General features: G+C 39.9%; 4 protein-coding genes across 5 annotated transcripts; 3 read left to right on the top strand and 1 right to left on the bottom strand.

The window, feature by feature from the left end:
- Nucleotides 1–39: 39 nt before the first annotated feature.
- Nucleotides 40–5,224, bottom strand: pacc1 (proton activated chloride channel 1). Of its 2 annotated transcripts, none has more exons than XM_018666245.2 (8): nucleotides 4,932–5,224; nucleotides 4,064–4,184; nucleotides 3,507–3,716; nucleotides 1,960–2,114; nucleotides 1,680–1,822; nucleotides 1,268–1,409; nucleotides 1,080–1,187; nucleotides 40–997 (listed from the first exon to the last, which is right to left on the bottom strand). In XM_018666245.2, exons 1-8 carry the CDS (start codon nucleotides 4,965–4,967, stop codon nucleotides 836–838), a joined length of 1,077 nt encoding a protein of 358 aa, XP_018521761.1. In that variant the 5' UTR covers nucleotides 4,968–5,224; the 3' UTR covers nucleotides 40–835. The 2 variants fall into 2 exon arrangements, with proteins under 2 accessions (XP_018521761.1, XP_018521760.1); XM_018666244.2 differs by having other exon boundaries at nucleotides 3,507–3,719.
- Nucleotides 5,225–5,233: 9 nt separating this feature from the next.
- On the top strand, nucleotides 5,234–7,424 carry nenf (neudesin neurotrophic factor). Its single transcript, XM_018666246.2, has 4 exons — nucleotides 5,234–5,661; nucleotides 5,770–5,830; nucleotides 6,344–6,447; nucleotides 6,787–7,424. Exons 1-4 carry the CDS (start codon nucleotides 5,443–5,445, stop codon nucleotides 6,961–6,963), a joined length of 561 nt encoding a protein of 186 aa, XP_018521762.1. The 5' UTR covers nucleotides 5,234–5,442; the 3' UTR covers nucleotides 6,964–7,424.
- A 301-nt stretch (nucleotides 7,425–7,725) lies between these two features.
- On the top strand, nucleotides 7,726–18,234 carry ezra (ezrin a). The gene is made up of 13 exons (XM_018666247.2): nucleotides 7,726–7,892; nucleotides 9,507–9,590; nucleotides 10,578–10,673; nucleotides 11,041–11,315; nucleotides 11,891–11,974; nucleotides 12,551–12,697; nucleotides 13,117–13,213; nucleotides 13,498–13,661; nucleotides 13,767–13,897; nucleotides 15,058–15,218; nucleotides 15,720–15,812; nucleotides 16,996–17,250; nucleotides 17,816–18,234. The coding sequence occupies exons 1-13, from the start codon at nucleotides 7,881–7,883 to the stop codon at nucleotides 17,978–17,980; spliced, it is 1,764 nt and encodes a 587-aa protein (XP_018521763.1). The 5' UTR covers nucleotides 7,726–7,880; the 3' UTR covers nucleotides 17,981–18,234.
- A 1,281-nt stretch (nucleotides 18,235–19,515) lies between these two features.
- On the top strand, nucleotides 19,516–26,079 carry kcnk3b (potassium channel, subfamily K, member 3b). The gene is made up of 2 exons (XM_018666248.2): nucleotides 19,516–20,386; nucleotides 21,823–26,079. Exons 1-2 carry the CDS (start codon nucleotides 20,104–20,106, stop codon nucleotides 22,713–22,715), a joined length of 1,176 nt encoding a protein of 391 aa, XP_018521764.1. The 5' UTR covers nucleotides 19,516–20,103; the 3' UTR covers nucleotides 22,716–26,079.
- The last annotated feature ends 95 nt before the right edge of the window (nucleotides 26,080–26,174 follow it).

Raw genomic sequence — 26,174 nt, forward strand, 5'->3', positions numbered from 1 at the left:
ACTTGTATATGAGTACAGTACTTGAGTAAATGCACTTAGTTACTTTCCACCATTGTAATTGTTTTTATTCATCACAAACTGTAAAATTCAGGCAGAAAAATATATATTTATTTTCCAAAATCTCTAAAAACATAGTGTGTGAAATACAATAAACAATCCAGTAAATAATTCAAGTCAATTTTAAAAATGAATACACTGATACATGTTTACAATACATATGTTAAAATCAAATAAAAACAGCAGTATTTGGACACTAATTCATCCAGGGAATATTTGGCTCCAAAGTAAGTAAAAGTAGTTTCTAATCCCTTTGGGGTTCATTATTATCAAGTAGTTAGTGTCAGTATAAACTCCGTTTAGCTACATTTCTGTGATAACACTTTGTGATATGAACAGGATATTACTCAGCATTGTTCTGAAAAAGCATAACACACAAATGAAAGACAACAATATTCCCTTTAAAACAACATTATCAAGACGAGAACTGATCCAAAATCCAGCAACCTTCTGACCAAAGTTCACATTTTCAGACAAGACACCCAGACTCAGAAACCCTCATGGCATTTTCCTTTATGTGCGTACAGGAATATCTCTTCCTTTGAAATGCTAATTTTCACACTGATCATTTTTAGGAAATGATATGAAATTATTAATTTAGAAGTAACTTTCAGTAATAACACATCACTCTCTGTAAACTGTGTCAATCATCCTGTGATTCCAGTGACTACAAAATGGAGTACTGACCTTAAAAAACACCATCATGTAGAAGTTTAAAACAAAACTCAGATCAGTCCCGTGGATAATCTAAATCTCGAAAGATTGTGTCATTAGTGTTTCAGCTGATTTGGTTCAGTTCCCGTGCTTTATTCCTCAGATGCCTTTTACGCATCTTGATTATCCACTGAATAGTGAGTTTGGCAAAATTCGCAGCCTTGAAGAGCGCCATGAAGACCCCACAGAGGATGGCTACGGAGTTCCAGGCGTTTGCAGTCACTATCTGTTCAGAAATAAGCAGAGTTGTGTTACAGACTGACAAACAGATAAAGTCTAATGAGGATAAAATGTCTAGGAGAACTTACCAGTTTTATTTCTTGCATAAAAGGATCCCGCCATTCAAAAACAGCGAAGAAGAGCTGATTGCTTTGCTCTGGTTCAGGTCTCTTATCATTGAATTTCACCACAGTGGACTAAAAGAGCCAACATAAATGCTGATATTAATGCTTTTAAAATCTATTTTCATCTTGTGTGTAAGCTTGGACATAAATACCTCTTGTCGAAACTCGACAGCTTCATCACTTTTCCCAGACGTCCTCACTAAAGACATCTTGACCCAGGTTCTAAAACCTCCAGAGAAGGTCCACATGGAGTAATTCCTCTCACAGTCCCTCATGAACTCTGATTTATTTGCACTGCAGAGTCAGAAAACACAGGTAACACTCACAGCAAGTCTAAACACTTGTGTGCATTATTATCTACTATGTGTCTGGCTCTTATCACACTAAGTCAAACAGCTTTTGGAAATCACTCTTCACTGTTCTTTCGTAAGGACTTTTAAATTACATGAATACTTTCTTGTGGTGTGTTATCTGTGCTGTGAGCCTTTTCCAACACTTCCTGACCCACTTCAGCTATCACACCAGTCAGACATCACAGGATCAATACTTGTTGTTTGCAGTTACCTGTCAGTCAGCTCACTAAAGTTGGCAAAAAGCATGTAAGTGATGGCACTGAAGTCCTCTTCTGTTTCATTCTGGCTGAACTGCATGAAGATCAGCTCTTTGTTTCTGACATCAGAAGGGCCACGGACCACCAGAGCTCTTTTCTGTGAAACAGAAGGAGAGAGTTGGATTCAAATCACAGCTGCTACCAAAGAAAATGTTGAAAATGTGAAGTTTTGTGTTGCTGAGACCTGCAACGTCCTGTCTGTGAAACCACCAGCTAAAGGTATTTATGGCTGACCTCTGTTTGATTTGTAAATGGCCCATAGTAAGTCACTTCCTCAATCACACAGTCCCATTTTTGAGGCTTGCCTGGGTCCACTAAGGGTGGGATGTAGTCATGGTAATAATGGTTGCAGCTCAGCAGAGGAGCATTTCCAGGATACAGAGCGATACCTGCTCAAAGACAGAGAAACAAAATTAATAATAAATAACAAATCGTCAGGTGTTAAGACTTGTAGAATAACTTCTGTATTTTTGAACCTGGGCCTTATTTATGTTATGTTTTTGGGTATAAATGAATGATAGGGATGAAAATCTTTGGAGTCGGTGCAGTAGTGAGCAAGAACGGTGTATCCAGATGCTGCAATGTAAACAAATGGTGCAATTGTCCACGTCAAAGTACGTAACCACTGAAAAAAGAGTCATTTAATGGGAGCTGCTGGAATAATGCTGCCTCAATCAGTTAGTTTATGTTATTGTCCGACTTTCAGAAGGTGGAAGAAGCACACGTAAACACAAACAACCACCTGATCTTTAAATACCAGTAAAACAGCAGGTAAGTGAAGTCCTGCCACTTTAGATTTACACACAGTGATGTTCATGTTCAGCATCGACTACTCAATCTACCAGAGAATTTTCACTGTATCATATTATATCATGATTAAAGTTCATTTGGTAACGCCATAAACATTTATGAGATAATAGGAGATATGAGTCCTGGCTTAGCTAAATGTTGTAAATAGAAGCTGTAGATAATATAAGAAAAAATGCATCACACTGTTTGAAGCCAATTTTTTTAAAGCAAAAATACAAAACATGGTTTTGTATTGTATATTTGTGTAACATTCACTGAACACTGACTACACTCGGCTGATTATATATCCACTTGTACAACTTGATTCCTGCAGTATTTATGTGACAGTGTTGAAAGTCATCTGATTATTTTGCGATAACAAAGTATTAGCTTGGCCTTACAGTGGTTCAGTTAATCATAGTGGTTGACTTAGCCTGGTTCCACACCTCTAGATCACTGCTCACACCTCTGACTTCTTATTCTTCAAAAAGTTGACTTTTGTCATGTTTTGGAGAAATCAGATCTTACACATTCATTTTTAGTTCTGCCATGACTGATGTGACTCACTCAAAACCACAACAACCCTTTTCTGATGTCTCCCTATTTCTGCCTTAATAGATCATTTACCAACTGGTCAACTTGTGCAAACTGGACCTCCAGGGTCAGTTTGCATCAGTGGAATGTAACTAAGTATATTCACTCAAATACTACACTTTTTGAGGTACGCATGCTATACTTGAGTATCTCTATCAGCTTCTTTGTACTTCTACTCTACTGCATTTATTTTTACACTTTGAAAGGAACCATTTATAACAACTAGCTTTACTTTTTAAGTTCATGTTAATGTAAAGGAGTAATAGGAGTAATTTACTTGTAATGGAATATATTTATAGAGTACTGAGTACTTCTTCCATAAGTGCATCAATTAGCTGTTGCCCTCTAACCCAGTCATAGTCCCAAACTACCCTGCCCCATGTTTTATTAATACAAACCAGGGGGAGGAAACGAGTCCACCTCCTTGTAGGTGACAGACATGACAGGGTGGTTGAGTTTGTCCAGGAAGTCAGAGATAGTCTGATAGGCCAGGAACGCTGCCACAGCAGTCAGCAGCAGGTAGATGAAGATGAGCACCACGGTGAAGACGTTCTTCAGGCAGGTTTTACTGAATCGCATCGATGGGCTGCTCTCCCTGATGTCATCCTCTGCTGCAGACGAAGAGGAGAGAGAAGGAAAAAATCTGCTTCAAGGTTCTATGAATGGTAATTTCATCACATATCTTAATTAATGTCATAATTATGCACATGTAACAGTGATACAATGTGCTAAACTTTATCTTCATCTAGACTGAAGTCAAAGACAACTCTGTATTGAATATCTTTAGATGTAAAATTAAACAAATATCCGCTGTTAACCCCATAATTTAACCCTTTAGCAGCTCATTAAAACAGAGTGATCAGTTAAAAATGTATGAACATCCTGATACTGTGAGATGTTTGAGCTCAGGTCATCCACCATGCAACACATTTCTACTACATCTCACTGGTTTCACCTTGTGAGATGCTGCCGTTCGGCTCCTCCTCCTCCTCCTCCTCGTGCTCCAGGTCTTCAGTGGCATCGTCAAAAAAGTCTGGAGACTGTGTGATGCCTTCGTCATCATCTTCATCATTGAACTGTGAGGTTTAGAGAAGGACATTTAAAAACACTGTGCTGTATAGATATATATTAACAGAGAAAGTACAGTACTTAAGTACGATTTGAGGAACTCATGCTTCTCATGAGTATTTCCTTTTAATGTCACTTTATATTTCCATTCTACATTTTACTTTTTGCTGCACTACATTTATCTGACAGCTATAGCTAATGCCTTCTTCATAAATCAACATTTACATTCAAACACACTGTCTGTTGAGCTTTTAGTATGATGCATTGTCAGACAAACAGTATGTAAATCCATATTTTAATACAATTCTATGAGGATTAATTAATAATGATATTTTTGTAATAATTCTTATATTTATCATGTTGCTGTGATAGTTTGTAAACTTGAATTTGACAACCAACCAAAATGACAATACACCTACAGTGACTTTACACTTTCTTGCAAAACTCTGTTACATTTTAAAACTTATTATAAGAGCTGACAGGAGCTTTAAAACAACAGGGTGCAAGTACAAGTTAATGACCAGTCAGACTCCAAGAAAACATGAAGTCAGCTCATTTCATATTGTAGGAAGCTGCTTTTTCCTGCAGTCGTCAGCTATCCAGTCACATGAGGTCAAGTGAGCTTGTGGATCCTTCACTTGTTACTGAAATTTCACAAACGGTTACTTTCGGATTACTGGGACAAATCGCCAAAGATTAAATATTGACAATACTGACTGTTAACACACATATTAAGGAAGTTAAGCTTCTCCTACCTCTTGGTATGACCGGGAGTTTTCTTTCCTCAGCATTCCTCTGCACTTATTTCAAGCACAAAAACGATCTCAGCTCTTTACGAGGAAGAAGAAGTCTGAAAGTTAATTTTAATAACTAACCGATGCATTTTCTCCAAAATATATTTCGCCTTGGCCCGAGTTTAGGTCCCAGTTTTCCTCTGGACAGGAGGGAGACACACCAGACACCCAGTGGGGGTTTTGGTTACGACGATAAGGCCCATCCCATGATAATGAGGCACCTACAGGCCGCGATACAATACAAAACTTTAGTGTCCTTGCCTGTGGTTTCCTTGTTTCCTTCCTCCCCTGGGTTGTGACCCAATGCTGCCTTCAGGTACTTATAGGAAGATTCTGTGTTCCAAGTTCAGCCATCACAAACTGAACAATAAAGTGAGTTGTAATGTGAATGTCTGTAGTTTTGTATAAGTGGTCCACCTGTTAAATCAAGGGTTTGCCCGGCCGATGTCTCTCAAATTTCCGATGGCTATAAATGCAACACCAGCAGATCCGCGACAGGGAAGGAGATGAAGGAGTTTCCGTGTTGAAGTCTCCAAACAACAGCCCTACCATGGCAACGGCGCAACTTTGTGTCTTCTTTATTGTTTTTTCTGCAACTTTAGCGACAGATGTTAAATTAAAGTTCAAACCAGCCACCACACCCGTCCGCTTATTCACCGAAGAGGAGCTGAAGAGATACGATGGAAGCGAGGTAAACTGTCCGCGAACCTTAATCCTGGGTGTGTTTTTGTGCCTGAGTGCACTTGTATCTAAATAACGATTTCTCTCTCTTTTCGGTTGTCTTCCCTCCCTGTTTTAGGAGGCACAGCCCATTTACATGGCAGTAAAAGGAGTGGTGTTTGATGTCACCAAAGGAAAAGGTAAATAAAACCCACCACTCAGTTCCTCATTTAAAGAAAATCTAATTTTCAATAGAAAAACCTGACATCAGGGAACTTTTCTGCTTTGAATGAATTCTAATTAAACTATGAACTGGCAGTGAAATGTACACAGTCATGTTGTAGCTCTCTAGAAGCTGTCCAGTCCACAAAAGTAAAAAGACCCTGACTCAAGTACTGTACTTAAATAATTGAGGTACATGTACTTTGCTTAAGTATTTCCATCTTCTACTACTTCATACTTCTACCTTCAGAGGCAAGTATTAGTTAGACCCAACTTTACCTCCTGCAATATTAAAGAAATGTCCTCTTTAATTAAAACTTTAATTCACTTAAATTATAATCCAATTTTATAATAAAACACATTAATTTTAAATGGGCCATTCCTCTCAGTGAGTACTTTTACTTTTGGTACTTAAAGCATGTTTTGATGCCAGTGTTTATTCCTCAGTCATTAGTTCCTTTCACTTCACTGTTTTCTGTCACCCACTGTAGAGTTTTATGGTAAAGGTGCTCCATACAACGCCCTGGTTGGTAAGGACTCCACTCGAGCTGTGGCTAAGATGTCCCTGGACCCTGCAGACCTGACATCTGATACTGTGAGTTTAGTCCGAACACTCAGAATCTTATAGCTATTGTCCTGACAGCACCTCACCCTCCTAATTGTCTGGATTATAATGTTTCCCAAAGGTTGAGAATGTGCTTGTTGTGGTCGAGTCCTGTGGGTGCGGGGGAACAGACATCTGACACCTGAGAGTCAGTTGCAAAACAGCACTACATTCATGAGCTATATGAATGTACAATTTCACATGAATACACCATTCTTGCAGGACCCCCACCTGCATTTTTACACCACCAAAAAAAAAAAAAACAGGAAAAATAAGGAAGAATACACAAGTATTAATAAAAGGTTCTGTTTCCCATCTCTACATCCACAGACAGGCCTCACTGAGGAGCAGCTGAAGTCTCTGGATAGTGTATTTGAAGGCACATACAAAGCAAAGTATCCCATTGTGGGTTACACAGCATCACGCATCCTCAACGACGACGGAAGTCCCAATGAAAACTTCAAACCAGAGGACCAGCCTCATTTTCAAATCAAAGATGAGTTTTAATGTCATTTCCCCTGTTGTTTCATATTGTCTTGTTAGGAAGGAGGTTTAGCTTTTTGAATATTTTCTCCTTACTTGAGCAGAATCAGAATCAAATATGTACAATAATAGACACTGTATCCATATTTACTTGAACTGAAGGTTTACATGGTTCTTTATTAGCTTTATTAGCAATTCATTTTAAGTCAGGCCTGCCACTAACATTCATTTTTATTATCAATAGCGATGAATCACTTAATCGTTCAATCAGAAAATAGTGAAAATATTGTTGTTGATTATTTTCCTGTTGTTTTAGGGTTTAGTATGAAATGGTGTCACTAAATACACTGTCCAGCAGAATAATTATGCAGTCAAACACTGAATCTGCAGCTCTGCGAATGTTTACATGACCAGAATCAGTCCATTTGTTTTCAACCTGAATATTTGTTTTTGTACAATTATCATTAAAGTCTGTAAACCTCAAACGTGTTAAGAGTTTGTCTCACTTGAATTTTGCACAGAAACATGCTGCCGTTGCTATCTTGATATGACCTCTTCATGACTCACTCATGTCATCTCCAAACAGGCAACATAAATAGTACGAGCAGGTCTATATAGCTGTGCGTGCTCCGATCAAAGGTCACAGGAGATAGGTGATTGTCTTTGGGTGGAGATACGCGTCTTGCTTTGCCCAGGTGGACACACTGGAAATAAAGCTGTCAGTATTTTTTTGCGATAGTAACCAAGTTGAACCTCCCACATTGCTGTGAGTGATCTACGGCAGAGTTCAAAGGACACAAGCCCTGCCCTTGAGTCTGCCGGCGAGAGCGAAGCAGCTTTCTTTATCAGGTGGAGGTTCTGCTGGGAGTCGGCCACTGCAGCCTCGGTCAGCCTGGGAAACACTTTCTTCTGCTGGAGCTCGTCCACCAACCAGAGCCAAGATGCCCAAAACAGTAAGATTTTAATGCTTTTATTGACATCCTCATTAAAAATGTCTCTCCCTGATCTGAGTTTTTAAAGTTTGTGGCGGGTTTATAAAGTCATCCGTAAGGTTTGTTTAATTATTTATGCTGTAATAATTTTGGAGAGAAACCACTGAGCATCAAACAAATCGTGTGTGTTTTCGTTCTAGTCTCTTGTTGAACATCGTTTTTTTTTCCAAGAGGCACCAATCCTTCTTGGCTCTTACTCATTAACCATATGTAGAGTTTGACCCATGCCGCACACATTCCTGACAGAAAATATGCTACTAAAATGTTACTTCATTGCTACAGCTGGCTCGTGTGCTGTTTGTGTGGTTGTGCATATCTGATAATAATCACAGTAATTACCTTTGGTGATGCTGGAATGACTTTTAAATGTCATGAGTGACTTTCTCCAACAACTCATGACTGTATGGTTTAACTGCTTTAATCTAACCCCTTTGATTTTCTAAGACAGTCAGCATTAATCAATTTTCCATCTAAAAATGAAAGAAACCTACATACACTTGTTTGCTGCAAGTCCCAAATGCACTCAGCAAGAGTTACTTAAGTATACAGCATCAGTCTCCAGGCACACTGATAAGAAAGGCCGGCCTGTTCATTATGATTTAAACTCTGCTCATATTGACACTCCAAGGAGAAAGCCTCTCTTAAGAGGTCACTCTGACGTCTGCCTCCATTTGACTGACGTTAAACTAACTTGAAATCAAACAAAATTAAGAGTCATGGTAGCAGGTATTGCTTGCTCTGGAAAATGCTGACAACATGACGTAGGCGCTGAATAGGAGCTTAAATTTGAGCAGTCACAGGAAAGTTAGATGTTTGTAGACACTGAAAAGTACAAAAACCTCCAAAATTCAATAGAGCAGCATGTTGATTGATTGTAATGGGTTGCTGTCATTGATTTGAGAGGTGGTCAGGCTGTGAGGAAAGCCTCAGCAAGACGTCAGGGAGTTAAGAAGTTATCTTACGCATATGCTCATGGAAGGTGGAAACAGTTGAGAAACACTAGAGGGTTTCATAAATGGATGTTCCAGTTTTTGTTGCCCTTGTTTCTGCGGGTTTATCTTTATGACACCCAGGGGCGTACTCTAGTATAACTTCATAAAATGATTGTGTAACTGCCTCAAGCCCAATCTGGTCTGCAAGTCAGGGTCATGCAGTTGCCGAATGTTTGCCATTCTTTTTTGGAAAATATTGAGAATACTCGTTTTCTATTAAGGGGAATTCATTCTAGAGACACATTCAAGTCAGAAATATGAGTCAGTTTAACTGCTCTTGTTATAAAACTGGATGAGCTTAGCTAACAGTGGTAGAGTCTAAAGGCAACTTGGCAAAGCAGCAAGTATTTTGATATTTTAATCTGCATGTGCAACCTTGTAGCACCTCGCAAGGGTAGTCCAAAGTCTAATGAGATAGTGAGCAATTATGGTTTATGAACAATCCACTTCACAGCTCCACATTAAAGGCATCCTCCACACAAATGACTATTATTAATGTTTTTTACCACCTAAGAAGTTGTATGAAAGAGAAAACAGAAAACCGCTGTGGTCTCGTGACTTAATAAAGACCTTTTTGTTGCAGGTCAACGTCCGCGTCACCACGATGGACGCAGAGCTCGAGTTCTCCTTCCACCCCAACACCACAGGGAAGCAGCTCTTTGACCAGGTCTGAATGTCACAGTTTGCAAAGCACACATTTATATACAGTTGTCTGGGAGTTTGGGAACGTCTGTCTCTTAAAAATAATGCTGCACCTAATTAAGTTCCTTTTATGTTTAACCATAATTTACTGGCAAAGTGTTTGATTGTAGTAAATCAGACAGTAGACGCTACCTGAAGCTGAAGTGTGTAATCCTAAATCAAAATTATGAGAAACTGAGTCAAAATGTTTACTTTTATGAGATGATAAGTGCTGATAGTTGTATTTGGTTGTTTAGTTTTATTACAGATAGAGGATGTGGGGTGTGGTGTTGTGGTTCATGGTCAGTGTCGTGACCCTAAACTACAGGGACACATCCCCACCAGGATAAATTTAAATTAAATTCAATAATTAAATAAAAGTCCTTTGTTCTAATCCATCCAGGACTTTTTATATTGTATTAAACCACAGTTACAACAAATTATATAAAATATTATTTTTAGAAAAGTGTGAAGTATGTGACTCTACTCACACATTTCTGTTGATTTTGACTTTTTACTTTGCAAGTTATGTTTTAACTGAGAACTGAGAATGATGATATAATTCGCTTCCGTACATCCAACCCTTCAAATCCTGTTAAAAAAATTAGATACCTGAAAAATATCAATATTAATGCATTCACCTGAAAGCTAAATAATCAATAACTTGACAACAATGACATCAGACGCCCTCTGATGTATAGTGTGTGATTACCTAAATCCTTTGTACCTCAGCTGCTGCTGTAGCTGTTCACACTGAGAGTGATGTACACAATCTACAGAATCTGCATTATCTGTCTTTGTGCTGTAAATTACATCTTCGCCCAAAGGTTGTGTCTTCAGGAAGAAGACAGAGAAGTCTCTCTTTATATAAACTCACCCAGAGGAGAAGTGAAGAAGAGGAGGGGGTGATAATGTTTTTATCACATCTATATCCTTCCCTCTGTGTGTGTGTGTGTGTGTGTGTGTGTTTAAGGTTGCCAGAACCATCGGCCTTCGTGAGATCTGGTACTTCGGGCTGCAGTTTGTTGACGCCAAAGGATTCATCACATGGCTGAACCCTGAAAAGAAGGTGTGTTTGTGGTTTCACTGAGTGAGTGCGATGAGAAAAGACATACAGTATATTCTGATTCCTGCTCTGCCACCTTGCTTAAACCCTTTTCCTCTACACAGGCTTTACTTAATTACCCAGAATGACCACTGTAACTGTGTCTTAACGAGCCTTTCAAGTCAATCAGACAACAGGTGCTTCAGGTCACTACTGAAGGACCAAGAACATTTCTCCGGTTCTTCAGTCTTTTGACTGGCTTTCTTTGTGTTAAAGACTGATTTTAAAATGTTATGAACCATCCAGATGTCTCAGATTGTCTGGGACAGGTCAGTGTACTGTCCCCAGCGTCAAAACTACACACATATTTGTCATATTTGTCCACGCTCAGGTGATGGCCCAGGATGTGAAGAAGGAGACTCCCCTGCAGTTCAAGCTGAAGGCCAAGTTTTACCCGGAGGACGTGACCGAGGAGCTGATCCAGGACGTCACCAGGAGGCTCTTCTTCCTGCAGGTGAAGGAGGGCATCCTGGGAGAGGAGATCTACTGCCCTCCAGAGTCTGCCGTGCTGCTGGCTTCCTACGCCATCCAGGCAAAGTACGGGCAGTACAACAAGTCAGTGCACCACCCGGGCTACCTGTCCTCCGAGCGCCTGCTGCCCAAAAGGTGAGTGTCAAACAGACACTTCATTTCACTTCACTTTAATTCATTACAACCATATTTATCCCTGCAAGGCCAATTGTATGCACCAGCTTGCTACTCATGTCAACAAATACACACACAGTAAACAGAAAAAAGAGAAGCAAATAAAAATGCAAAACTAAAAACAATGAATGAATGCACAGTAAAAAAAAATCTGTGCTGTTTACTTCATGCACAAGTTGTATATCTGCTCATTGCTTTCCATTTATATTCGAAGTTCAAAGCCAAAGATTGACATAGTCATAAACCGCAAACAAACTGTGTCAAGAAGGAGAATTTTGTCATTTACTAACAAGGAAATACAAAGAAAGACAAATCCCAGGTACTTAATAAACTGAACATCATCCAGCCAAATAACCCACTGAATGACTCAGTTATTAACCATGTCCGATTACCATTCTCACAATAGCCGACAAAAGATATAACAGGACAGGAAAGACACGACAATGCAGCATGTGTTTGATTTAGCTCTGTATGTATACACAGACTGTTTACATTTTCACCAGTGTGGGTTGCTGATGGCTCATCTCTCCCCTCAGAGTCCTGGAACAACACAAGCTGTCCAAGGAGCAGTGGGAGGACAGAATCCAGGTCTGGCACGACGAGCACGGATCGATGCTGAAGTGAGTGGAGGCCGATAAGATTCTATGAGGTTAAACGCCTCCTGAGCAAGACTGTGAAACTTTCATTAGAAGAAATTACAGTCTTATTCTCACAAAAGAAAAGTTAACATTACTGAGTAGGTTTGCTGACTTTTTTTCTTTTACTTGTGCTCCTGTTACACAACAGATTTAAAGATAGATTTAAATGATTTCATAACAGAAATAAAACAAAAATTAAACATATAAGTCAGCGTTCAACTATCCTGTAATTGCCACTTGTGGCCACAGATGCCACTGTTGTGCAAAAGTTAAATTGTCTAGATTGAAAGCACCTCCACCTTCACATTTTTGTGTAAGGTCGAGGTTCAGTAACAATTTACAGAATCCAAATTTATTAACGTTATTTTTTATTTTATTATTTACTGACCACAAACAATACACAATTAATTTATTGCATGGATGGAGGCTGACAGTGATCTATCTAGAATCTAGTTTCTGAGGTCAACCTGGTATAGTTGGAATTAACTCACTTATTTGACTATAAGATATCTGTGTGTCTTCTTACATTTTTCTGTGTGTCTTGTCTGACCTGAACAGGGAAGAGGCCATGATTGAGTACCTGAAGATCGCTCAGGACCTGGAGATGTACGGCGTCAACTACTTTGAGATCAAGAACAAGAAAAACACAGACCTGTGGCTGGGAGTCGACGCTCTGGGACTCAACATCTATGAGAAGGAGGACAGGTCAGTCAGTAAATAAATGTTTTATTTCACTGTTTATGCATTAGAGTTCTTCTTGGTCAACATCTCTCCTATCCTTACATGTGTAGCATGCATTGGCGTACAGTCGTAGACAGGAGGGCATCACACGAGCAGTCACTGACCCCTGCTACCTTCCCTTTCCGTCGGTCAGGTTTTAAATAGAACATTTGACCGCATGGCTGTTGTTTTTAAGAGGCCATCAACCTATTTCCCCTGATTCTACTACAACATGAACACATAAGCTCTCACAGGCCTGGTACTCTGCTACCACACGTCAGTATGAGTGAAAGTCATAAAGTGGTGAAGAGTTTTCTGCCTGTAAATCCTCTACACAAACAGACCATAAACCCTTTAAACACACTGTTAAATATGTTTGATCTCCTCTTCTCTCCTTCCTCCAGGCTGTCTCCAAAGATTGGATTCCCCTGGAGTGAAATCAGGAACATTTCTTTCAATGACAAGAAATTTGTCATCAAGCCCATAGACAAGAAAGCCCCTGTAAGTATTTCATGAGTTTCCTGCTGCAGGTTTATAGAAGAGTCTTATTAAAGTTGCACAGATTATAGTGAAAATGCAGATGAGTAAGCAACATTTTTAGGGGTATTTAACATCTGTGCAGAGACTTTTTTACACCCTCAATAAATGTGGAGGAAATACTGGCTTCAGTAATCAATTAACTTTAAGGAAACTTCCGTCAACGCTGCAGCTCATTTCCCTTGTATGAAACAAAATCTAACTGTAGCTGAAGTGTTGTTTTCTTTTCTCTTTTTTTTCTCTGTAAGGATTTTATTTTCTATGCTCCACGGCTGCGAGTTAACAAGCGCATCCTTCAGCTGTGCATGGGCAACCATGAGCTGTACATGCGCCGCCGCAAGACCGACACCATTGAGGTTCAGCAGATGAAGGCTCAGGCCAAAGAGGAGAGGCTGCAGAAGAAGATGGAGAGGTAGGTGAAGGGTCATCAGGTTAGATGGAAACAGTACTCACTCAGACAGGAGAAATAGGATTTGGAAGTGATTAAGATGCATGATGAGCATGATGTGTTCTGCAGGGATCAGCTGGAGAGTGAGAAGAAGAAGAGGGAGGCCATCGAGAGAGAGAAGGAGCAGATGGAGAGGGAGAAGCAGGAGCTGATGATGAGGCTCTACGAGTTTGAGGAGACGACCAAGAGAGCAGAGAGAGGTGAGACAGGAGATCTGACAGACAAGCTGGTTTATACGTCTCAATACAGACCTTAGATAGACAACATAATGAAGTCTCATCATCTCATTCCTGTGTTGCATGTCTTGTTTTTATCTTGCCTTTACTTGTATTTATGTCTTTCTATCTTTTCAATCACTTATGCTGCTGCAACGATGTAAATTTCCCCATTGTGGGACTAATAAAGGATTATCTTATCTTATCTTATCTTGCACCACAGATTCATAAGTTGGAGAAACATGGCTTTACTGCCCTCTGCTGTTTATTTGTTTAACATACTCTTAAACTATAAAAAGTTACATAATTGAGTGGAAGTTTTTCTCTTTAGCTGCTTACTTAGTTTTTATACTCCCATGATCTGTCAGGTTTTGATTTTTGACTGACTTACATCATGAAGCACATGATTTCAATCCTTTGTGGTAAGAAATAAACATTAGTTTCAAGTCGTTTAAAATTCCCTAGATCCAATTAAAATGTATTTAAAATGTGCAGTAAGTTTTTGTTGCCAGGCATCACTGTATGTGATTTCTAGGTAGATATAACTGAGTGCTATTTGATCATATTGAAGCGAGCATGCAACCCAGAGCATTAGAAAATTCTGGCAACATGCATCTAGCAGCTGAGGAAACAAATGCTCTTTCTGCAAAGAAAATAAAAACAGTCACAAGCTGGAAGATGGACTGATGATGGGGAAATGCAAACATTTTGCTCATATGCTTTAAGACAGTGGTTCCCAACATAAGAAAATGTCCCTCGATAATTAAAAGGAAAAATTATTTTAAAAATTATGTTTCTTTTCTTCTGACTTTTCGTTTTTGGAGGGTTTTTTCATGTGAAATATTTTGTATGTTCTGCATCTTTAGGGCTCTAAAAACCATTCAAATGAAACAGACAGAGCATAAAAATGTTACTTGAACTGCTCACAACTCTTGTCTACTTGTGACCTGAGGGGTCACAAGTAGACACTGGTTCATTTTAATTGTCCACAAGCCAAAAAGCCAGGCACCGCTGCCTTAAGTCATGCAAATGTCTTATTTCACGTCTAAAATTAAATGATCTCCGAAAGGCACTTACCAGCTTGTATTTTAACTCCATACAGTACTTCACAAATTTTAATGTGTCTCACTGACTTTGTCCTGCAGAGCTTCAGGAGCAGCTGGACCGGGCCATGAGGCTGGAGGAGGAGAGGAGGAGGGTGGAGCAGGAGGCGGCCCGGCTGGAGGCTGAGAGGATGGAGGCCATAATAGCCAAGGAGGAGCTGGCCAGGCAGGCTGAGGACCAGATAAAGAGCCAGGAGCAGCTGGTGAGTGTACCATGCACCAAGTACTTCACGTGAAAAAACCTCGTGATAGAAAAGCACTCATTACTAATAAAGCTCCCACATCCAGCATAAACAAATATTAAGAGTTTTGAGCAAATACATCCTTCAGTTTGGCTGATTTTCCTGCTTTACTGGAATTACATTCATCATGAGAAGATGACCTGAAACTCTTTCTCACACTAAAACTCTTTAGAAACTGTCAAAGCTAAAACAAAATTTGTTTTGTGATATTCTATGAGCTCATTGGAAGTTTAATGTGAATCTGCAGGAATTAGCAGCACTACATTTATTTATTCACTTCACGTTCAAACTACTATTAGATAAATGGTGAATTCCAGTCGTGGGTGTTTGATTTCCCTCAGTGCTTTTTGTCCATTCATTCATAAAATGACAGCGTGTCCAGATAATTGAGGTTGGCGAGGTAAACAGGTATTTATTCTTGGGTTGTTTTTTTGACGATACGGTTTGTGCCTCCGCCCTCAGGCTGCAGAGCTGGCCGAGTACAGCGCCAAGATCTCTCTGCTGGAGGAGGCCAGAAGAGTCAAGGAGGAGGAGGCTGAGTCATGGCACAGCAAGGTGAGTTTCCAACACGCGATCAAAAGGATGCACAGGCTCCTTGAAGTCATAGGGATTACCTGGACAATGTCCATATGTACAGTTTCCTCCTCTTGTGTTTTTTTTTTTTTTTTTTTTTTGGTGAGCAGTTGTGATCACGAGGCTCTTTTTTATTTGGCCTGTATAATCTGCATTCTTTGTCTTTATTTTGTGTGTTTCGCTGCTTATATTAGTACACAAAAAGAGCGTTTTATATTTTCTTCACCAACTATCTGGGGTGCTGCTCCATCTTTAAAGCAGATATTCTTATCTAGTATCCATATTAAAATCCTTTGCACTGCCCTGCACATTGCATATTTGCCACAAATTGACTTTTTTCAGCCCTTTGTTTATTTGGTTTCACGAAAAAACATTCACAATGACAGAGGGCCTTTTTGGATGAGCCCTCTATATCCATCTATAACGTGTTTCTTAGATGCAGAGACAGATGGAGGAAGAGTGATCCTGAGTAAAGCTGTCCAGTAGTTACTTAAAGACAGACATAGATAAAACATTACACAGCTGACATCGATCACATGTAGGGGGAACAGTCTATAGATTTAGATAATCTGGAGTTATTGTAGTGGGTATACTGCACAGGACTGCACAGGAGGAGATGCACACGATGCTAAATATTGGAACATAGGTCATTCAGCATCACATAAGCATTATGTGGATGTATTAAGTGAATTCTGTTGTAGACAAACAAGATTTAAAGATCTGACCTGGCATCCACATTTTTCTTCCATTCCTAATTTTTCACATTTGTCTTTTAGCTCAGCTTCTACAGGAGCATGTCACCTTGCAGTTCACCACACATCTTACTTGTGTTATGTGACAAATAACCCTTTGAGTCCTTGACTCATTTGGTTTCCAGCAATAAATCAAGCTGATATCCAACAGCAGAGAAGACGAAGACAGGTCCAAGTTATTATAACAGTTTTCCAAAGGTGAAATTACAACATAAGATCAGAGTCCATCTCACCTGCTCGTTTTATTTGTCATTAAACGTTTGACAGTCAAACTGATACTGAGAAAACGTCAGTACTTTCAAAATGGAGGTTTACATTAAGATGTTGCATGGTTTCAGCAAATCTGTCACAACCTATTTTTGGGTGTTTTTTTAACATCTGGCCTGAGACATTTTTCTTTCCTTTCACCACAGGCTAAGGAAGTGGAGGAGAGTCTGATCAAGACAAAGGAGGAGCTGCACAGTGTCATGAGCTCCACTAACTCGGCTCCTGCAGCCGCTCCTGCTTCCTCCTCCTCCTCCTCGGACAGCGAGAGCGACCATGAGCACAGCGAGGAGAACAGCACCTACAGCGCTGAGCTGCAGACGCAGGGCATCAACGACCACCGCCATGAGGAGGAGAGGCTGACCGAGGCCGAGAAGAATGAGCGCCTGCAGAGACAACTCAAGGTGAGCGAGGACTTGTAGCTTGGAACTTGGAGGAAAAAAAGAAATTCTTTAACATATACAAAATTTGAGATTATATTATCTTAAATTATGTTTCTGAACATTTATGGCTAAATACAGACCACACTAAGATATTTAAAAAGCATTTAAAATGTATCTGAAGCCTGATACTAAACTGCAGGTTTTGATTTCATAACCTTACAGTCAAAGAAAAGAGTCTCAGCATTTTGTACTGATATTCAGTAGACTTAAATGCATTGCAGACACAAGACACACTGTCCTTTTGATTAAAGAAGACCTCAGATACATTTACAGTCTGACCCACAGCTGAGCAGCAAGGAAAGAGTTACAAGGTCAAATTTCATTCTGGGACATCTCAAGGAAATCACCAAATGACAGAGAAGTAGTTAAAGTGAACAGCAGCACTCAAGAAGTCCTGTAATGCACACAGCATTAGAAGAAATGTACCAGTTTTACAGTATGTGAAGTGGCTTTTCCTGTCAAGTGCATTCAGTCTATAAAAAGTGCACCATAGTGCTTAGATAACTGAAATGTGCTCCTTCCACAGGCCCTGAGCTCAGAGCTGGCACAAGCCCAAGACGAGAACAAGAAGACCCAGAACGACCTGCTCCATGCCGAGAACGTCCGGGTCGGCCGCGACAAGTACAAGACCCTGCGTCAGATCCGTCAGGGCAACACCAAGCAGAGGATTGATGAGTTTGAGGCCTTGTAGAAACCTCAGAGACCTGAAGATCTCTCCCCAAATACCTCATTGTTTCTCCCTCCCTCCCTCTTTTAATTTAAAGTGTGTTGTAATTGCAGTCCACACCTGATCTTAAAGACCCAGTGAAAGCACAGAGCTGATAATGGTACCATCATGGGTTTTATCAGTTTAACTTCTGCTTGAAAGCACTGTGTTTTGGTTTGTTTTTTTCTTTGTAACCCTCAAGCATCTCCAGTGTGCCATTAAAACACACAGTAATGCTAGATGACCATGTGTACGTCATTTTGAAAACCTTTGCATAAGGCAGCCGTTTTCTGAAAATACTGTATGAACAAAGCTGGTAGTGAGGTGTCCGTTAGAAATGACATATGTTGTGATAAATAATCAAAAGAGTTGTTGCAATGTGGCTCTGCAGTTTTGTTATCATAGACCTGCAACTGCTGATTATTCTCATTATCGGCCAATCTACTTACTATTTTTCAATGAATCGTTTTGTCTATAAAATGTCAGAAAAGTGTAAAACGTTTCTAAATGTATTACGTTAACCCAACAGAATGGATGGTTAATAATATAAAACAGAGACAAACACCAAATCCTCACATTTCAGAAGCTAAATTCGGCATCTTTGCTTCATAATTGACTTCAAACGATTAATCGATTATCAAAAATGCTGATTCGTTTTCTGCCAATCAGTTAAGCCCATCAATAGTTTCAGCTCTACTGCCTTGCGCACCCGTTTTCACGTGTCCAAATAACACTGCGCTTTATTTAACTAGTTTTAATATGATTACAATCTCACATGATGCACAAATTAATTGGTTTTTATATCAGTCTTTATATCAAGGATACATGAGGGTAGTTCTTAGGTGTTTCTGATTGGATTTGCTTTTGCTTTTATCACAGAAATATTTATGTTTTGCTGGACACCAGTTTTATGTCAATTAACCCTCTGCTTTGAGTGTTGCCAGTCTGAATTTAAAGAATATGGCTGTCCTGTTAATGTAATTTGATTATTTCAGGTAAAACGTGATTTACTCTTTAGTATTAGAAATAAGAAAAGGCACACAGTCAAAGATATCCTAATCTGTTGTCTCTGGTGTTGGTCAAGCTCCAAAGACACTGGATCCTACATTGCCCACAATGCAATGCAGTCCAGAATCTCTCATCAGACTCTCTCCTAAAACTGTTTGCAATGCAGATTTTATGCAACTGTAGGATGACGCCTCTCACCACAACTGCTTCCACAAGCTTCATTAGAAACTGAACTTTTATAAAATGTGTAAAACTTGGTGGACTGCTCCTTTAAACCAGTATTAACAGACTATATATTCAGGAAAAGAGAACTTAACGTGATAACTCTCTAATATTAGACTTTTATGTGTGATATCTCACAAATATTGTCCTCTTCCAAGCCTTAAAATAAAATCAAACTATACATTCTCGTTCATTTTCCTAATAACACTCCTTTATTTTGTGTGTGACAGTGTTGTGACACAAGTTGTGTTTGAGCTGTAGAATCCTGCAGCCTGTTCACCGTGAAAAGGATGTGCCTTTTAAATGTTTACTCAGGGACAGGATGAGTTATCATTAGGTTGCTAGACAACTTGTGAAGCCAGTAGTTCCTTGTCTGTTTAAATAGCTACTAGGTAAATATTTCATCTGTGAATGAACACATGAATCATACATCAAGTCATATTTGAAAACGTTACTACTTGTTGGAGGCTGAACCAACCATTTCTGCTGCTCAACTGTGTGTGTGTGTGTGTGTGGCCCCTCTGAGAAAAGACAAACGGTTTATTTTGGCCTCAGGGGAGGGGAAGATACGCGCGACTGCATGTGTGCGCAAAAGCTCCCGAAAGGTGAGCAGTGGATCTGAGCTGCTACTCCAAGAGGCTGACAGTCTGTGGGATTGCCCTGTGTTGCTTTTCTGCGGAATCTAAATATAAGTCGGTGACAAATATTCCAAATACAGTAAGCAACCCAACTGTGATGTGGGGGTGGTGCTGAGAGAGCGGCTCCGTCTCCAAAGTCCCCCCTCTGTTGGATCCGGAGTCCGTCAGGAGAAGGTCGCAGAGAGTCTCAGCTCCCCACCTGCACTCGAATTCTTTTTTCCTCCCTCCTTCTTTGTTATCATGAAGAGACAAAACGCCAGGACTCTCGCCCTCATCATCAGCATCCTCACCTACCTGGTGGTCGGAGCGGCCGTCTTCGAGACCTTGGAGTCGAAACAGGAGAAAAGTCACAAGAGGAAGCTCGACGCCAGAAAGTACGAACTCATGCGCAAATATAACTTGACCAAAGAGAACTTCGAGGAACTGGAACACGTCGTTTTACAGCTCAAACCTCATAAAGCAGGAGTCCAGTGGAAATTCGCCGGCTCCTTTTACTTCGCCATCACTGTGATTACGACAATCGGTGAGCTGCGGTCACTTATATTTGTCACGTTTAATGATGAAAGTGTTCGGTTGAAACCAATCGCGTTTATTGAAAGGTGCTCGGTGCAGGGCTGTAGCCAGGATTTCAGAGATACCGGAGTCATAAATCCACATTAATCCCTGCAAAGGAACCCCCCTCAGAAATACAGAATTACAACGATTACAAAGTCTGCAAAATTTTCTTTATAGAAAAAAACTTGGGAACATTTAATATTTCTACATACTGCGCAGCCCACCTACATACCTGGTCAATATACATGTGTATGCCTTTTAATACCTACATATACTTAATATTATATAATTTATATAATTTATTATATAATTGTTTTTCTTTTTTACTCTTTTTCTAATTATTATTAGTCATTAGTCAATAGTCTTTTAGCACAGCCTTTAGAGGGTGCCATCTTGTATTTCATAGCACATGTTTGTGTGTGATAAATAAAAGCTTTGAATTCAGTTTTTTATTTAAAGTTCAAACATATTTAATTTTATCCTCTTACATGAAGGTCTAAGTGCTGGTTTAAGGATTTATTCACAGTGCTCCACTCACTCTGTGTCATTAAGCTGTCGTTTTGGATTGTTAGTTATTTTTATGGTTTTGCACAGTTACTCTGTTATTTTACAGTGTCTTTTAGATTTTTAGTTTCTACGATGAACTCCTGATAGATTTTATTAGAAATTTTATTTTGTAATTGCATTTTTATGTATTTATAATTTTGTAGCATGTATTGTGCTGTGTGTCGAACAGTTGTTTGTCTGTAACTCATTGTTTTGCTGCCCTTCTTTGCCAGGCCGCCCTTGATGACTATGAATTATTTTAGAATCATTATATCTCAATCAGGCTGTTCTGATTAATTAAACGTTGCATTAATAAATAAATAAATGCCAGGTGTCACTTTGGTGGGACAAAACACTAAATTCCTTCCTTTTTTTTTTTTTTTTTTTTTTTCCTTCTTAATTAATTTTCAAATCCAAGAATAATGAGTCAAACTGAAGCACCTGTTCAAGTCACTAAAACCCCCAAATTACCCTGGCTCAGTATGTGTCATTACGATGAGGCCACTTAAGGCTAATTTAGGCAGAGAAAGTGACGCCTCTCTGGTTTATTTCCAGTATTTACAACATCCCAGCTGACAACAGCGTGGGAGTTATAAATACATAGCTGTTAATTCAGAATATTAAAGTCAAGCTGAAAAGTGTGACTGGGTTTTCCATTAACGGGAGGGTTTATTGGGAGTGGGTGTCAGTTTCCTGTAAATTTAAACAAGAAACAATTTTGAAATAATTAATTTATACAGGAGCTGCTGATGTCAGACTGTGTCACCACAACACAAAACCACACAGCATCTTCGCAGACACCATGTAATACCATGTGTTGTTGTGAGAGGTATTAAAATGTGATGTGCTGTCATTCAGGCTATGGCCATGCGGCGCCCAGCACCGACTCAGGGAAAGTGTTCTGCATGTTCTATGCCCTCCTGGGGATCCCTCTCACCCTGGTCATGTTCCAGAGCCTGGGCGAGCGGATCAACACGTTCGTCAGGTATCTGCTGCACCAAGCCAAGAAGTGCCTGGGAATGCGTCAGACCGAGGTCTCCATGGCAAACATGGTGACGGTGGGCTTCTTCTCTTGCATGAGCACTCTGTGTGTGGGGGCTGTGGCGTTCTCCCACTGTGAGGGATGGAGCTTCCTCCACGCGTTCTACTACTGCTTCATCACGCTTACTACTATCGGGTTTGGAGACTACGTGGCTCTGCAGAAGGACGACGCACTGCAGAACGACCCGCGGTACGTGGCCTTCTGCTTTGTTTACATCCTGATGGGCCTGACGGTGATTGGAGCGTTCCTGAACCTGGTGGTGCTTCGTTTCCTGACCATGAACACTGAGGACGAGCGCAGGGACGCCAAACAGAAGGCCTTGATGTCCGTCACTAAGTCCAGAGGAGAGGTGGCTCGTCTAATACCCGTCTCCGCCTCGACTTCCTCCACACCTGTAGCAGATGACACTACAAAGGCTAAAGATTTAAAAGGTGTCTACACTGAGGTGCTTCACTTCCAGACTATATGCTCCTGCTTGTGGTACAGGAGCAAGGAGAAGCTGCAGGGCTCCATACCCACCATGGTCCCTCAGGAGCTGACGTTCTCCGATGCCTACTTGCAGCAGAACAGTAACTGCCCTCACTACATGGAGCCTGGATCAACAGGCTGCGTTTGCAGTCCACGTCAGTGCACGAGCATAAGCTCCATAACAACGGGCCTACACATTCTCTCTCCGTTCAGGGTGTTTAAGAGACGCAGCTCCGTCTAGCCTTTCAACACAGCAGATTTCAGTACAGCACAATACGTCCATACTGCCAAGTGGACAACAGATACTTGGCAGTCCTCACAGCAAAGACATGACTGCAAGTAGATGTTTTGTGGTGCTATAATCCCAGTAAACCAACAGTAGGACACGCAAAAAGGGAAAAGCACATACAGTACTGTAAACAGCAAAACCTTACTCAAATATGTATTTGAGAAAGCACAGCACCTAATGTTTTGACTTGTCTTATTCAGGGGCGTCCTGTGTGCTTTGCAGAGTCATGTAGGCATGTAGGACGTCGTCTGAGTCACTACACATGAACACATGAACACATGAACACGCTGCAGTACATGTGACGTGACATGTACGCAGAACAGGTGCTGTAGGAGGCGCGTTAGGTTGAGTAGATTGAGCAACAGCACAATACAAAATAACTGAAACATCTTGCACAGCTCCGCAGTAAGTTCCAATATTTCTGTTAATAATCTCAGAGATTAGGGTTGGTTTCCTAAAGTTGTAAATTTTAGTGTTGTATGTCAGTCATTTTCCTTATGTCTTGACAGCTTTCTGTCCTCATATAAACTGCCTTATGTCGCCCGAAAGATTTATGTAAACACATCGTGATTGTCAGAACTTTACTGAAGCTGACGCATACTCATAACTTCATATGACTCACACGTGTAGTTGCCTCTGTTATTGTGATTTTCAGAGCTCTCTGCCCAAACTGCTGGTGCATCAGTCACAAACACTGCTGAATTATGTAACGTCTCAAGTGGATAAGTTCAAAAAACCACGATGACATACCCCAAACGTGGTAATACTGCATTAGCAAGGGAGGACAGAAACCACAAGTAGACACTCACCAGCACAGCACTGACTGAAACACACTTATCTGGATTTGTGTAACGACACTACAGAGCACTGCTTTAAAAATGACCATCCGGTTAAATCAACAACTCTGACGGTCTCAACAAAAACTGAACATGAACATGATGAGCTACGCCAGCCTAAAATTTACTGCACGGTTACTGTACTGTAAGGTGTTTCTGTTACTTTGTCCACCCCTGTAGCTGCTGGTTGGTTATGTTATTAGTCTCTGTTTGGCACTACTGGGTCCAGATGTCAGTCCAGAGCAGGTACTGGTCTGCATCATGGAGTTTACAGTGAGATGTTTTTCATATCAGTCCTTCAGCAAACAGAGCAGATATACACACTAACCATTCAGGTACTTGTGTAATGTGATTTTGTGGGATTGAGTATAAATAGCACGCCGCTTTCCAGTCATGTTTCATGTATTTCATGTGTCATGTCTACACATTTTAAGCTTTTTGCACATCATTTTAGTCAGCAGTTAGGGGGGAAGGTTAGTTAGGTAGGTATCTGGCATGAAATGACACATGAAAAGCAAAAAGACATAGTGATAACACATGAAATGACAGGAAATTGGCATGTTTTCTCATATGCCATTTGGTGATATCAGACTGACTTGCAAGATAAAGTTATCACACTAGTAAAGACACAGTGAAAGATTTTAGAAAATACACTTTTTTGTTTTTTTGCAGTGAGTTAGATAAGAAAATCAATTCTAGGAGGAGGTGGTTAGCCTAGTTTAACATTAAGACTGTAAACAAACAACCCTGGCTCTGTCTGGAGTTCATAAACCCACCTACTAACACCCCTAAAATTCACTCATTAATAGACAGTTTGTCTAAAGGAATAGTTTGACATTTAGTGATGCTTATTTGCTTTTCTGCCAAGTGAGAAGATCAATGCTTCTGTCATGTGTATATGTTAAATATGAAGCTACAACCAGCAGCTGGTTAGCTTAGCTTCACATAAACATTTAAATAAATGAGTGAACTAAACTTATTTTAGAAATATTCTTCTAAATCCCTCTGACTGGCCTCCTGCTCTTTGTAGACAGATGAAAATGAATTCTGAAAATGTCTATCAAAGTACATGGTTGGGGTGTGACTCTGCTATATTTCTCTCCAGTCTGCTCTTTTTGACCTGAAGGACTGTGCGGCTTCACAACTCTCATTGACTACTAAACAAAAGGCATCACATATGAAGCGTGCAGAGCTGTCCAAATCACATCTGGATCAAACAGTAGATGCTAACTATTTTTAGTAGCAGTCTGCAGTGGCAGATGGGAGGGGGTTTTCTGTGTTTGGACAAAGGATAATGAGTTGGTTGTCAGTCGCAGTCAATTATGCCACAATAGACTGAGTCTGTGTGATTGATGGAAAAGTAGAAATCCACCCTCAGATACTATCTCTTGTATTTCTGGACCTGTTGTTTGGTTGTGTGTTTTTTCTGTGGGCGACGTGATGTCACGTTAAGTTTATTTCAGGCAGCTACAACAGAGTTTTAATCCCCAAAGATGTTTGATTTATTTCAAACTCTCACAGAAAGTGACAGGTTTTTGCGTCAAATCAGAAAGGAAGACAGGAAGGGCTTCTGCTCTTTGATTTGCAGGGATTTGATTCATTTTGAAACACAACGGTTCAACAATCTTACAGAAAGAAATCCAGCATAAAGCGGGCAGAATTACACCAGCAGCTGCCTCAATTGACCAGAAAGCAATACAGCCACAAAATGTCTGTGTTATAAAGCACACAACTAATGATTTTTTTCATTATTGATTAATCTGCCAAATATTTACAATACTTGAGTAAATGTATTTAGTTATACTCCACCTCTGTCACCACCTGAGGAAACCGTACATGAGCCAGGGTGACAGGAAAATGAATTTTATTTTAAGATTTTATCTCAAGATCACTCTTGAAATAAATCCAATATCACAGATCAGTGATATTCTGATTATTTGAAGGTGGTTTTTTTTTCTTCTGACTTTCTGCCATTTATTGTTTTGCCTTGTGGGGAGAAATCCCACCTATGTAAGTGTCAAAAAAAAAAAAATTGCAAATACTATTTGATCTACGTAGGGTCTGGTGTCTGTTAAGAAACTTATCTCATCTGTTCTAACAAAATGGACTTGTACCTTACCAAAAGACATAAGTTGCACATGATAATGGAAGAAAAATGATGATTATGATTCTTTCTGATGATGACTTGCTTTTAATAATAAGTGACAATAACTGTATATTTTCTGCAAGTACTGTATTAGTTTTAAAGTAGGACTACATCATGTTGCACTAGCATAAACAGGTAGTACTTGAACACTCACAGAGTACTTGAAAATAATAAGAACATTTTTTATCACAACTTGCCAAGGGATATATGTACAGTTGAGACTATGGCAAGATAAAGTCATGCACATCGTATGTACTTCAAAACAATATTGTCCGATTTTGGCCGAGTTTAGAAAAGAACATGCACAGAAAACATTAAAAACACGGATAAATAAGTAAGCCTGTTTTTGAGTTTTACTGACGAGCTTCGCCACCTTAAATGATTTCTAATTTACAGAAAGGACTTGTGACATGTATTTCTGTAAATGAT

Source organism: Lates calcarifer, linkage group LG19 (genome assembly GCF_001640805.2).
Source record: "Lates calcarifer isolate ASB-BC8 linkage group LG19, TLL_Latcal_v3, whole genome shotgun sequence".
Classification (NCBI taxonomy): domain Eukaryota; kingdom Metazoa; phylum Chordata; class Actinopteri; family Centropomidae; genus Lates; species Lates calcarifer.

Excerpts from the sequence above, each read along its gene's own strand:
- ezra (XM_018666247.2), top strand. Across the intron at positions 13,214-13,497 it reads CCATAGACAAGAAAGCCCCT|GATTTTATTTTCTATGCTCC; the intron begins GTAAGTATTTCA and ends TTTCTCTGTAAG. Across the intron at positions 17,251-17,815 it reads GCCTGCAGAGACAACTCAAG|GCCCTGAGCTCAGAGCTGGC; the intron begins GTGAGCGAGGAC and ends CTCCTTCCACAG.
- pacc1 (XM_018666244.2), bottom strand. The coding sequence starts at position 4,967 with ATGCTGAGGAAAGAAAACTCCCGGTCATACCAAGAG. Across the intron at positions 4,185-4,931 it reads ACTCCCGGTCATACCAAGAG|TTCAATGATGAAGATGATGA; the intron begins GTAGGAGAAGCT and ends TAAACCTCACAG. Across the intron at positions 1,410-1,679 it reads TTTAGTGAGCTGACTGACAG|TGCAAATAAATCAGAGTTCA; the intron begins GTAACTGCAAAC and ends CTGACTCTGCAG.
- nenf (XM_018666246.2), top strand. The coding sequence starts at position 5,443 with ATGCAACACCAGCAGATCCGCGACAGGGAAGGAGATGAAGGAGTTTCC. Across the intron at positions 5,662-5,769 it reads AGAGATACGATGGAAGCGAG|GAGGCACAGCCCATTTACAT; the intron begins GTAAACTGTCCG and ends TCCCTGTTTTAG. Across the intron at positions 5,831-6,343 it reads TGATGTCACCAAAGGAAAAG|AGTTTTATGGTAAAGGTGCT; the intron begins GTAAATAAAACC and ends CACCCACTGTAG.
- kcnk3b (XM_018666248.2), top strand. The coding sequence starts at position 20,104 with ATGAAGAGACAAAACGCCAGGACTCTCGCCCTCATCATCAGCATCCTC. Across the intron at positions 20,387-21,822 it reads CACTGTGATTACGACAATCG|GCTATGGCCATGCGGCGCCC; the intron begins GTGAGCTGCGGT and ends GCTGTCATTCAG.